Below are 12,905 nucleotides of genomic sequence, written 5' to 3' on the forward strand. Positions count from 1 at the left end.
TGAATTTAATTAATTTAATTCTAAAAGGTGGAACGGGTTACTAGTTCTAGAAAAAATTGAACAATTTGGCATTGATGGTAGATCTTTATAGCTTGTGATATATGTATATATATATAGTGATGGTAGATATATGTATATAGCCCCAGATACTCATTATTTTAAGGGTAATAGTCACCGATATATTAGTTATTTGTTCCTTTGTCTTGTTTAAAATTTCAATATGCTTTACCTCCCTCCCAATTTGATTTTAAGGTTCTTAAAAGTAGAGACTGCACCTTTTTCTTTTATTTGTTTTTCTTATAATGCTTAACAATGTTGGGCCTTGTACATAGTAGATGCACATAGTAGGTTTGTGACTAATAATTGATGAGTGAGTATGTTCATGAATTGAATATTTACAGCTAAGAGATGAAGGGAGGGATATGCTTTGTATTTCAGAGATGGCAAGTTCCAATCCTACATATATGGAGATGGAAGAAGGAGATCTACCAACAAGATTAAAGTTATTAGATGACTCGGTTCCTTTTGATAGTCCTTTGTTGATTGCTTATGCTACCCGGTAGGTTGTCTTATATGCTGTTTATATGAACTAAAGCACATGCATTTTTTTATGTCATTGTCTCTAAAGTTTTACTCATTTGCATTCAGGAAGCCTCTTGTTAGTATATTTATTTTAATTTCTAATAAGTACTTAATGTAACCAAGTTATATTATCTCCCTGATGTTGGAGACTAAAGTGTTTTGTTTTTAAATGCAGGTTGTACGAGAAGTTTGGGGAATCTGCCCTTCGATCCTTAATAAGGTTTTATCCATACATTTTGCCATCAGATATCATGCAACTTTGTCGTCATCATCCTGCTCAGTTTTTGGCCTATTTAGACAGTCTGGTGAAATCAAGGCCTGAAGATCAGCGGTGAGGAGAGCATATTTTCAGACTTTACTTTCTTTTCATAGGGCATTGTTTCTCTTTTATAAGCAAGTGTAACATTTGTACTGTTAACTAACACGGAGTTGAGGCACCTACTATGGAAGATGAGGGTTTTGGCAGTCTTCTACCATTCTGCCACACTTCAGAGCACACGTCACAAATGTGCACTTACCGCACTTCTTCCCTCCCAACCCTCAACCCAAGGGATTCTCAGATCGTCAGTGTAAAATTAAACTCTTGATTCAAGGCCTAGGCTAAGACAGATATAAGCTTCTTGTCTCTGTTGGTGAGTAGATTCACTGCCACCTTTTTACTGATAATATCCCAGCCTTTTGTGCTTTTTGTGAGTGGATCTCAGTTCCAGCTTTTCTCTTTTTTGGTTGATGCCTCATTTCCTATCTCTCCATGGCTGTAAACAACTGTGCCCCTCAGTTATTAGACTGGCAACTTCCTCTTTTCTTTCTTCCTCTGATTGGTTCACATTTCCAAAATGGTTTTGTCTTTTTTTTTTTTTTGTCCTTTTCCGTATTGTCTTGGGGCTCAGTTATTCATTTAGAAGACTATTAAAATTTCACCAGCATTTCTAGACATTTTGTAGCAGAAGAGTTTTCAAGTTATTTCATCTACTATATTGATCTCTTAATCAAATTTTCTTCACACTCCCACATTTTATGTTCCTTTTCTCACCATGAAGATTGGTGATTTTTCTCCCCCACTTTCTCTTAGGTCATCTTTCCTTGAGTCCCTTCTACAACCAGAGTCTTTAAGATTGGATTGGCTACTTTTGGCAGTGTCCCATGATGTTCCACCAAGCACAAGTGCTATGGATGATGAAGGTTACCCCAGGTATGGAAGGAATCTTCTGTTAAAGGATTAAGTTCTCACATGCCTTTGGAACTGATTTATTCACATGTAGCACTCTGGGCCCACTTTAGGAGCAGCTATGGAAGAGGCTGACCCAAGTTGTGGTAGTAATGAGATTAAATGTACTTCTTAGTGGTTCTGAACATTTTTTGAGTCAGAGACCCTGTAAGAATCTGATGGTTCCTTTCAGAAAAATGTACATTTGTGCAAAATTTTGCACATGACTTCAGAGAATTAAACTGATCCCCTGTAGCTCTTTCATGGATCCACATTAAGAGCCGTTAATGATTAAACCTGTCTTAGAGGAAGAAAATTGTGTTTGTGTGTGTGTCTGTCTTCCTGAAAATTTGTCAAGGGATTTCAGACATAATCTGATTTAGGATGTTTTTTTGAAAATAAATTTCACAAAAAAGTACACACTGATACTTGTGTCAGAAATATTCCTTGTGTTTTCCTTCAGGAGAAGCTTTTTAAAAGCCCCCAAAATGCCTATCTTATATGTCTAGGCAAAAAGTCTGGAAAGATACGCAATGGCTATCTGTGAGTGATGGAATTATGGGCTTCTTTCTTTCTTTTGCTTTTGATTACCTAAAATACCTAATTTTTAAAAATGAACAGTTTGTAGGAAAAGTAGCTATTTTTAAATTTCTTTTCTTTTTTTTGAGACAGAGTCTCACTCTGTCGCCTGGGCTAGAGTGCCATGGCGTCAGCCTAGCTCACAGCAACCTCAAAGTCCTGGGCTGAAGCAATTCTCCTGCCTCATCCTCCCATGTAGCTGGGATTACAAGCGCATGCCACCACGCCTGACTAATTTTTCTATTTTTAGTGGAGACGGGGTGTCGCTCTTGCTCAGGCTGGTCTTGAACTCCTGACCTCAAGCAATCCTCTCGCCTTGGCCTCCCAGAGTGCTAGGATTATAGGTGTGAGCCGCTGTGCCTGGCCTATTTTTAATTTTCAAAAGCCAAATAGAAATGTTTAAAAAATATAATAATAACAGAAAGTAATCAAACTCTGTTCTTACTTTTAGATGACTGATAAACACTTTCTAGAGTTTATTTCCTATCCAACTTACTGATTTTTTTTTTTTTTAAAGAAACAGAGTCTTACTCTGTTGCCTAGGCTGGAGTGCAGTATTACGATCCACTGCAATCTCAAACTCCTGGGCTCAATCAGTCCTCCTGCCTCAGCCTCCCAAGTAGCTGGAACTACAGGCATGCATCACCACACCTGGCTAATTTTTAATTTTTTTGTAAAGATGGAGGTCTTGCCATGTTGCCCAGGCTGGTCTCAAACTCCTGGCCTCAAGCAGTCCTCCCACTTTGGCCTCCCAAAGTGCTAGGATTACAGGGTGAGCCACCTCACCTGGCCTACTGATATTCTTTCATTTCACAGGCCTCATTCACATTTGCTCTCCTGGGGTTACAGTCAGCTGATCCTTCATCTAATTAAACTTCCTGCAGATTTTACAACCAAAGAAAAAATGACTGACATCTGTAGGTCTTGTGGGTAAGTGAAGGTTTTCTTAGAAGCTGAGGTTAAGATTAGAATCATTTCAGTTAATAACCTTACAGTTAAGAGCCTGAACTAATTAATATGCATTATCATTTGGGAATTCTCTTTGCTATGTAAAAGTAAACATAACATCTTTTTGTTTTAAGTGATAGTAAACTAAACATCTTTTTCCTTTTATATTTTGTGCATATTTCCTTGCTGATTCCTCTCCAATTCCCCTGCTAGGTTGCTAGCCCCAATTTCCAGGCATGTAGTATTTAAGCAGGCACCAGATTGTGTAATACTAGTTGTAATTGATACAGGATTTCCAAGAAGGGAACAATCAGAATGGGTTCAATAGAATCCCTGGTGATGGACTCAGAGAGGACGTGAGACTTTGGAGGTAAACCCTGAAACCTGGGTACGATTTGTATTTGTAAAGGAGCCAGGAAGAGGGTAGGTTAGGTAAGAGAAACAGTAAGAGCAAGGGCATGAAAAACTGACATTGCTTATTATCCACATCACACATTAGTCAGTCAGTTATTGCCTGGTGACATTGTCTTATGGCTCTACCTGGATTATAATCTTTTGGAGATAGTGACCTGTGTCTTTCTTTTCTAATTCATAGTGTCTAATTCATATGGTGGTAGGTACTTAATACATATTTGTTCATTGATAGTGAGGGATGAGACTGGCCAAGTGGTAGGTGACAAGATCATGTAGGTCCTTGGAATCTGTTCAAAGAATTTAGTTATCAAGACTCTTTTAGACTTTTTGCTGTAAAAATTACATAATGAAAGTGGAGCTTTCTGGATATCATTTCTGGTGTCACACATGAGAAGGACTGGAGACAGGAAGACCTGCTAGGAAGCTGTTGTAGTCATTGACATATGAAGGGATTAGTGATTAGCAGGGCAGCAAAAGAAGCACATCCAAGGGACATTTCAAAGGAAAATGCAGTGGGACTTCTTGATTCTAGATATAGGAAATGAAGCAGGGGAAAGAGTCAAAGAACTTCCAAGGTTTACATACTGGGAAGAGAAACATGCTAACTTTATATTGAATCTTAAAGTTTATAAAGTGTGTAAAGCTTAAATGTCTCATAATTGGTGTTTGGCCTCAAATGTCAATATTTATTGCTAGCTTTTTTTTGAGACAGAGTCTTGCTCTGGCACCCTGACTGGAGTGCAGTGGTGTCATCATAGCTCACTGTGACCTCAAACTCCTGGGCTTAAGTGATCCTCTTGCCTTGACCTCCCAGAATGCTATGATTACAGGCATGAGCCACCATGCCCAGCCTATTGCTAGCTTTTATTTTTTTCCTTAAACACTCTAGATCAGGCTTGTCTCATAGACTTTTCTGTGATAATAGAAGTGTTCTACTGAAGTAACCAATATGGTGGCCACTAGCCACATGTGGTCATTGAGTACTTGAAATGTGGAGAGGTCAACTGAAAAACTGACTTTTACATTTTATTTGATTACATTTTAATTAATCTAAATTTAAATAGCCACATGTGACTCGTTATTACTATGTTGACAATGTGGCCCCAGGTAAATTCACTGACTTTTATTCCTTTCTTCAACTTTGGTTTCTTTAAAGTTTCTGGCCTGGATATCTTACTCTCTGTTTGGAGCTGGAGAGAAGAAGAGAGGCCTTCACCAACATTGTGTATCTGAATGATATGAGCCTGATGGAAGGGGACAATGGTAGGTAAATCCCAACTGGCTACTCTTGGTTGTAGTTTTTTAGAAGTCACTCCAGACTTTTCAATAAGAAATTTGGTGAACATTTCAATGATCATGAATATAATTCTAGCTAGTAGTCAAATTTGTGAAGTTTTTTTGGTCTGTACCCTTTGGTATGTTATGAAATCATAATTAGGAATAAACTACAGGCAACTTTTCTGTTTAATGAGTACCTACAATGTGTTAGGCACATTGTGCTTTCCATATGTTGTTTTATCTGTTTATTTATTTTTAACTCCTCTTACTATCATTCCCAATCCATATGCTGTTTTAAATGAGATAACAAACTCCTGGGATAGTAACTATTATTTCCACTTTCCAGATGTAATAACTGAGACCTAGAAAGGACAATTAATTGGCCCAGAGTCACACAACCAGTAAATGTTGGAGCTGGTGTTCAGACCCCGGCCCGTCTCCACAACTTGTGCTCAGGTTCTTTTACCGTGTCATGTTGCCTTTTTACACGGTCAAAAGTTACAGCTCGTAGCCAGGCGCAGTGGCACGTGCCTATAGTCCCAGCTACATGAGAGTCTGAGGCTGAGGATTGCTTGAGCCCAGGAGTTCTGAGTCTAGCCTAGGTAACATAGACTCCGTCTTAAAAAAAAAAAGTTATAGCTCATTAAGATGAACTTAGATTAGCAATCAGACTCCCTAAGCCTTCACAGGTATTTGGATACTTTAAAAAAAATTTTTTTTATCAATCCAACACAAATAAAATATAATCATAAGGTCAGGACTTTGACACAGTGATATCTGAAGTGTGAGAGGCCAGCCTGCACTCAGAGAGGTGTCTTAAGTCTGTGTCGTAGTGCTGCTATATTCATCTCAGTGCAGAGATGCCAACGCATGATGTCAGGATCCTTCACCCCCAGCAGAAGGACCCAGGATCCTTCACCACAGCCTTTATGAAGCCCTGTAGGTGGGGAAGAGGGAAAGTCAGAACAGAACGAAGAAGTCAGTTGACTGACTAGGGTTAGCTTCAGATGTAACTGTAATTACGGAGATCATCTTTGTTTAAGAAATGAAACAAGCTTTCAGCCAGAGTCGCCATCTTCCAGGAATTCGCCAAAATGACGAACACAAAGGGAAAGAGGAGAGGCACGTGATACAGGTTCTCTAGGCCTTTTAGAAAACATGGAGTTGTTCCTTTGGCCACATACATGCAAATGTACAAGAAAGGTGATATTGTAGACATCAAGGGAATAGGTACTGTTCACAAAGGCATGCCCCACAAATGTTACCATGGCAAAACTGGAAGAGTCTACAATGTTACCCAGCATGGTGTTGGAATAGTTGTAAACAAACAAGGGCAAGATTCTTGCCAAGAGGATTAATGTGTGTATTGAACACATTTAAGCACTCTAAGAGCCGAGATAGCTTCCTGAAACGTGTGAAGGAAAATGATCAGAAAAAGAAGGAAGCCAAAGAGAAAGGTACCTGAGTTCAACTGAAGTGCCAGCCTGCTCCACCCAGCGAAGCACGCTTTGTGAGAAGCAAGGACCTTGAGCTGCTGGAACCTATTCCCTATGCATTCATGGCATAGGAGACAAAACTAATAAAAGCCGCTGGACTCTAAAAAAAAAAAAAAGAAGAGGGCCATGTAGTTTTGTAGGACTAGAACTATAGATATACATATACTTCTGAAAAATACCCATAAAAGAAACAAATGGTTTATGTTTTAAAGTTATAACATGATATGTTTGTTATAGAAAAAAATTGAAAATTCAGAAAGCATGAAGAAAATAAATATCACCTAAAATCCTCCCCACCCAGATAAAACTACTCAATATTTTGTTATTAGAATAATAATGGTAATGATAAGAGTTATTTTTACTGTTGGTGTGTTAAATAGGGTCTTTTCATGACACTGTCATGCTTCATGATGCATGTCAATCACTGTCCAAGGTGTGTTGATTTTATAGCCAAATACCTATCTTGTATCTATCTGCTTTCATTTACTGTACTGTCACTCTGACACTAGCTACTTGCCTAGGCTACTGCAGTAACCTCATAACTGGTCATCTGGCTCCCATTCTTGCCTCCCTTTAATCCATTTTCCTTACAGCAGCCAGAATGATTCTTTCAAACAAAAATTGGATTATGTGACTTCCCTCCTGGAAACCCCTTGCATTGAACTCAGAATAAAATCCCAATTCTTAAGCTGGTGCACAAGGCCTGGCCTTAATTACTACTCCTTTGTGCACTGTAGGCTTTTAATAAATTCCTTGGCCTTATCAAGTTCTTTCCTGTGTCTTTTGTCTTCCATGTTTCCTTTGTCAGAAATACAGGCCCCTTCACCCTCCATTCCTGATATCCCCTGCTCCAGGTTTGTGCATTACGTAGGCCATGTGCACATGCTCTCTCAGCTAGTCTCATCATTCAGCTTTCTGTTTAAATGTCACTTTCTCATACAGCCCTTCTCAGATCCTCCAAACAAAATCAGCCATTCTCTATAATGGTTCCTTATTCTTTTCCTTCGTAGTGCCTAGCACAGTTTATAAGTATATATTTATTTGTTTAAGTTCTGTCTCTTTTACTAGACTGCAAGCTCCACAAGAGTGCAGGGTTTGTGTCTGTTCATCATTATATATCCAGTACCTAGCATAGAGTATGCCATGGGTAATTATTACTGATGAGTTGTTGAAAGAATTTTGAAGCTAACTTTGTGTCTTCTCTTTATCACAAACTATTTATGCAACAAAATTTCAGAAAACAACTTTGTGTTAGGGTGATGAGATTATATTCTTGAATATTTTTATTTTTGGTATGAAACATTTTCACAAATGGTTTTGACCATCTCCTGTATGCAGGCAGGGTGCTAAGAATGGTCAGAATCAATGTCATTTCTGTGTGTGTGTGTGTGTATGTGTAGGTTGGATCCCAGAGACCGTGGAGGAATGGAAGCTTCTCCTACATCTCATACAGAACAAGAGCACAAGGCCAGCCCCCCAGGCGTCACTAAATGGGAACCTCAATGATGGACCTTCCCCCATAAATGTGGAGAATGTGGCACTCCTGCTTGCTAAGGCCATGGGCCCAGATCGGGCCTGGTCACTGCTACAGGAATGTGGTCTGGCCCTTGAGTTGTCAGAGAAGTTTACCAGAACCTGTGATATCCTGAGGATTGCTGAGAAAAGGCAGAGGTAATACCAGTTTGTCGTGCCCTCTCCATGGTGCTTGGAAAAGGTAGAACCCCACAGACTTTCAGAGGTAGATGCAGACACCATGCAGTCCTGACCCCTCACTCACATGAGGAGACTTAGACTGATCTGGTGATTAAGGGAAGTGGCTAAAGTAATATTTCATCACAGTCATGACCAAAGACACTCTTTGGATTAATGTGACTACCCAAATCTGATGTGTTCTTGATTCCTGGAAAATATTATTGCTACCAGAAATCTAGTTGTCCCAGTCAAGTTTTTTTTTTCAGTTGTGGTGAAACACACATAACAAAATTTCTCATGTTAACTGTTTTTAAGTGTTCAGTTTTGGGGTACAAAGCACATTCACATTGTAGTGCATCCAGTCTCCAGAACTTTTTCACCTTGCAAAACTGAAACTCCATCCACATTAAACAGCAACTCCTCATTCCCCCTCCTCACAGCCCCTGACAACCAGCATTCTACTTTCTGCTTCATGAATTTGCTATTCTAAATACCTCATCTGAATGGATCATACCAGTATTTGTCTTCTTGTGACTGGCTTATTTCACTCAGCACAATGTCCTTAAGGTTCATTCATCTTGTAGCATGTGTCAAGATTTGTTTTTTAAGTGTGAACAATACTCCATTATGTATGTATGCCACATTGTATTTATCCGTTCATCTGCTGATGGGCACTCGGGCTGCTTCCACTTCTTGGATGGTGTGAATAATGCTGCTGTGAACTTAAGTGTACGAATATCTCTTTGAGATCTTGCTTTCAATTCTTTTGTGTATATACCCAGAAGTGGAATTGCTGAATCATATGGGATTTTATTTTTAATTTTTTGAGGAACCACCATACTATTTTCCAGAGAGACTGCACCATTTTACATTCCTGCCAACAGTGCACAGGGGTTCCAGTTTCCCCAAGTCCTAGCTAACACTTGTTATTTTCTGGGTTTTTTTGTTGTTTTTGGTTTTTATAGTAGCTATCCTAGTGAGTGTGAGGTAATATCTCACTGTGGTTTTAGTTTGCATTTTCCTAATGAGTAGTGATGTTGAGCATCTTTTCATATGCTTATTGGTCATTTGTATATCATCTTTGGAGAAATACCTGTTCAAATCCTTTGCCTACTTTTAAATCAGGCTGTTTGATTTTTTTGTTCCTGAGGAAGTTCTCTCATATTCTAGATATTAACCCATTATCAGCTATAGGATTTGCAAATATTTTCTTCTATTCCATAGGTTGCCTTTTCATTCTGTTGATTTTGTCTTTTGATGCACAGAATCAGTCAACTTTTTGAAGCCTCTAAGTCTTTGTAGGTTTTAAAATTTTCTGTGGATAATGAACAATGACAACTAAATTCGCTTCTTTTCTTTGGGATTTCAGAGCCTTGATACAAAGCATGCTTGAAAAATGTGATCGGTTTCTTTGGTCTCAGCAGGCCTAGTGGAAGAAGATGCAGCAGAATGTCATGACATTTTGAGAAAAACCGAATCATGCTCCTGAACCTTCTGAATAAATTAGTTATTGAAGGAAAGGCACCACGCCCAAACACTGCCACCTTATTGGGGCTATTTTTGTCAGAGTCTGTAACCTTGGTATTTGTGGCTCTATGTGACCTCAGCATTTCTCAACCACAGTTGGATTTTGAAAACAGTCCATGTTTGCTGGAATCAGAATGTGAATGTGCACGGCTGTGTAGTCTTATTGGGAACTTCAGTATTATTTGCGTGTCACTAGTAGATTGGGGGAAATTCTTGTCCTACTGTAGCTCCCGAGGTGGGAGCAGAAGCTTCTCATCCTGGTCACATGAATACAAGGTTATTGTGTGGAGGTGAATTGATGTACATGTTGTCTGAGGCAGTCTAGAAATTACTAAAATAATGCACCTGTATAATGGAATTAACACAGAAGTCAGTATGTAAAACATTGAAGGTCCAAATTAGATATTTAAATACAATGGCCCCATATCTGCACTAAGGTAATTTAAAATATTTTTTCCTGTATTTATTTGATATTTTCTAATCTGAACCTATGTACAACTGATTAATTAATTACTAGAAATGTATTTCTAACTTTTCCTAAACAGAGAAGCCCAAAAGAATCATGCACTTTTCAAAATTATCTTTAAAAAGCCATAATAAAAGAAAGCTGAATACTAATAAAGACTACAGAAGCACTTGTTTTATTTAAGCTATATGACTAGATTGTCATTTATTGGGCTCCTGCACACTCACATAACATGTTGTATTAATAATAAATGTGAAATATGAGTAAAGTTTTCATTTGAACAGAATATAGACTGGAGGTTTATTGTGATCAATTTGCAGGAAGGTGTGGAGTAAGTAAAGTGTTGGATACATTGAACAGTTAAACTCTTTTTTGCATTTATCACACAACCAGAGAACATAGGCACAAATTGCTGTCACCTATGCATGACACCTAGGTATGATGTGACCTGATGGAGTGAAGAGACCGTCAGGGAAAGGAGGCTTCACAAAGCTGCCTACAATTTGGGGAGGTGTGGAAAACCTTCCCACTGGTGTCAGCTGGATGGATTCGGGCTGTGCTGGATTATGTTGAATGTGAGTCTATACTGAGGTAAAGAAAGAGCGAGAGCCTCCCTTCACTGTCAGCTTTGGTCATTACACGGTGACTAGAAGAGGGCCCAGAGGAAATCCCATGGCAAGCAGACAGCATGAACTGGCATGATTGTGTAATCATTTCCTGACAGACCTTCCCAGGGCACATTACAGCAATGCTCGTCTGCGAGAAGGGTACAGAGAGAAATTTCTAGCATAACCAACAAAAACAAATCACTCACCTGAATTTATTTTCCAAGGCAAACAAAAAAAATCCCCTTCAGTGAAACATTTAAATTTGGATAATCCATTTGGGTATTAGGCAGTGTTTTCAAATATAGCTTGTATCTTTCAATTGCTGCAAAGTTCTAGACAGACTGATTCATGGTTGCCTCACTTTTACATTTGTTTCAGGGTCTGACTGCTGTTTAACAGGGCTCCACAGGGCAGCATACTGCCAAGAGCTTGTGTTTTGGGGCAGACTGGTGGGTTTGAATATCTGTTCTTTTACTAAATGAGTTTGGGAAGTTACTTTGTTTCTCTAAGTTTTAAGAGGCTTTTTTGGTTTGTTTTTTAATTTTTGTAGGGACTGGGTCTTGGGGTCTTGCTGTGTTGCCCAGGCTGGTCTCAAACTCCTGGGCTCAAGTGATCCTCCCGCCTCAGCCTCCCAAAGTCCTGGGATTACAGGGATGAGCCACCATAACTGGCCAAAGTTTTAGTTTTCTCATCCATAAAACAGGGATAATAATTTCACTCATTCAGGGTAGTTTCAGGATTACATGAAATGATGGATGGGACATAGAAAAAGTGAGTTTAGAGCTCCCCATTACTGAGAATTAAATAACGCTAAAATGTGGGGCATAGTGCCTGTGACATAGCGCATAGGGAATAATGTTAGCTGTTGTTTGAAAGGTTTGGAATATCATCATTTCCCCTAGTAGTGGTCAGATGCATAGAAATTGGATTTATATGAGCCAGAGAGAGTGGGAAGACCAAAATTGAAATTAATAATTTACTCGCATGTGCCACATTTGTCACTGCCCTCTTTAAGTCTCAAAACCTTGTAGTCATCCTTGCCTCTTCCCCGTCCTCTACCCTCACTTCTAATCACTAGGTAAACCCTCTCAGTTCTATGTTGATGGTGTTTTCCATACGTCGTGTTTCCCCATTCTCTGTACCCACCTGCCCACACTCCTGTTCCTTCTTGCCCACACCATAGCAGGAGTCTTAAGTGACCTGTCTCTTCACTTTTTTTGTTTTTGTTTTTTGTTTTTGAGACAGGGCCTTACTCTGTAGCCTGGGCTGGAGTGCCGTGGCGTCAGCCTAGCTCACAGCAACCTCAAACTCCTAGGCTCAAGCAATCCTCCTGCCTCAGCCTCCCGAGTAGCTGGGATCACAGGCACGTGTCACCATACCTGGCTAATTTTTTCTATTTTTAGTAGAGATGGGCTCTTGCTCTTGCTCAGGCTGGTCTCCAACTCCTGACCTCAAGTGATCCTGCCTCGGCCTCCCAGAGTGCTAGGATCACAGACATAAGCCACCGTGCCCAGCCTCTCCTCACTTCTAAATGCTGACATCCCCACAGCCACCAATCTGCCTCAGCACATTAAAATGGAAGCAACTTTAGGTATCACCCAGTTAGGTGATTCACAAACCTGGCTACACAGCAAAACTGCCACAGGAGATTGTTAGAAATACAAATACCTGAGATCCTGCCCCAGACCTAGAATCTATGGCTCTAGAGACTAATTTAACCTCCCTCAACTTGCCACCCACCCCCACGTCATTCCTACATGTAACTATGGGTCATCCTGGTTGATGGTAAACTAAGGCCCCTGAGAGTGATCGTCTCTGTCCTCTGGGAGTTGCTTGCGGGTCCACTGCGGGAACCCTTGTCCTTGAGGCACAGCCTCAGTCAGGCCACTTCCCAATCAGCTTTTGGCGAGTGCCCTCTGCTTTCAGAGTAAAGCCCAAACCCCTGGGCCTCTGTGACTCATTTCCAGACTGTTTTTCTGAGTTTCAGAGCCCAGGTTTGTCCCTCGTCCTGGCCCTCTCTTTCTTTGACACACTCTGCACTGTGCCCTGGCGGTTATGTTCCTGCTCACCCCTGATATGCCTTCTCGCCCGTGCCCACCTGCTGAGGT

General features: G+C 40.0%; 1 protein-coding gene across 1 annotated transcript in view; it reads left to right on the forward strand.

The window, feature by feature from the left end:
* HPS5 (Hermansky-Pudlak syndrome 5) overlaps nt 1-10,290 on the forward strand; it is a 38,141-nt gene extending 27,851 nt beyond the window's left edge. Inside the window, exons 17-23 of the mRNA XM_012654264.1 lie at nt 439-559; nt 758-913; nt 1,655-1,774; nt 3,185-3,298; nt 4,887-4,993; nt 7,905-8,175; nt 9,566-10,290. Of these exons, the coding sequence (XP_012509718.1) occupies nt 439-559; nt 758-913; nt 1,655-1,774; nt 3,185-3,298; nt 4,887-4,993; nt 7,905-8,175; nt 9,566-9,626 (950 nt within the window). The 3' untranslated portion in view covers nt 9,627-10,290. The remainder of the gene's footprint in view (nt 1-438; nt 560-757; nt 914-1,654; nt 1,775-3,184; nt 3,299-4,886; nt 4,994-7,904; nt 8,176-9,565) is intronic.
* The last annotated feature ends 2,615 nt before the right edge of the window (nt 10,291-12,905 follow it).

The sequence above is a fragment of the Propithecus coquereli genome, unplaced genomic scaffold (genome assembly GCF_000956105.1).
Source record: "Propithecus coquereli isolate 6110/MARCELLA unplaced genomic scaffold, Pcoq_1.0 Scaffold44, whole genome shotgun sequence".
Lineage (NCBI taxonomy): Eukaryota > Metazoa > Chordata > Mammalia > Primates > Indriidae > Propithecus > Propithecus coquereli.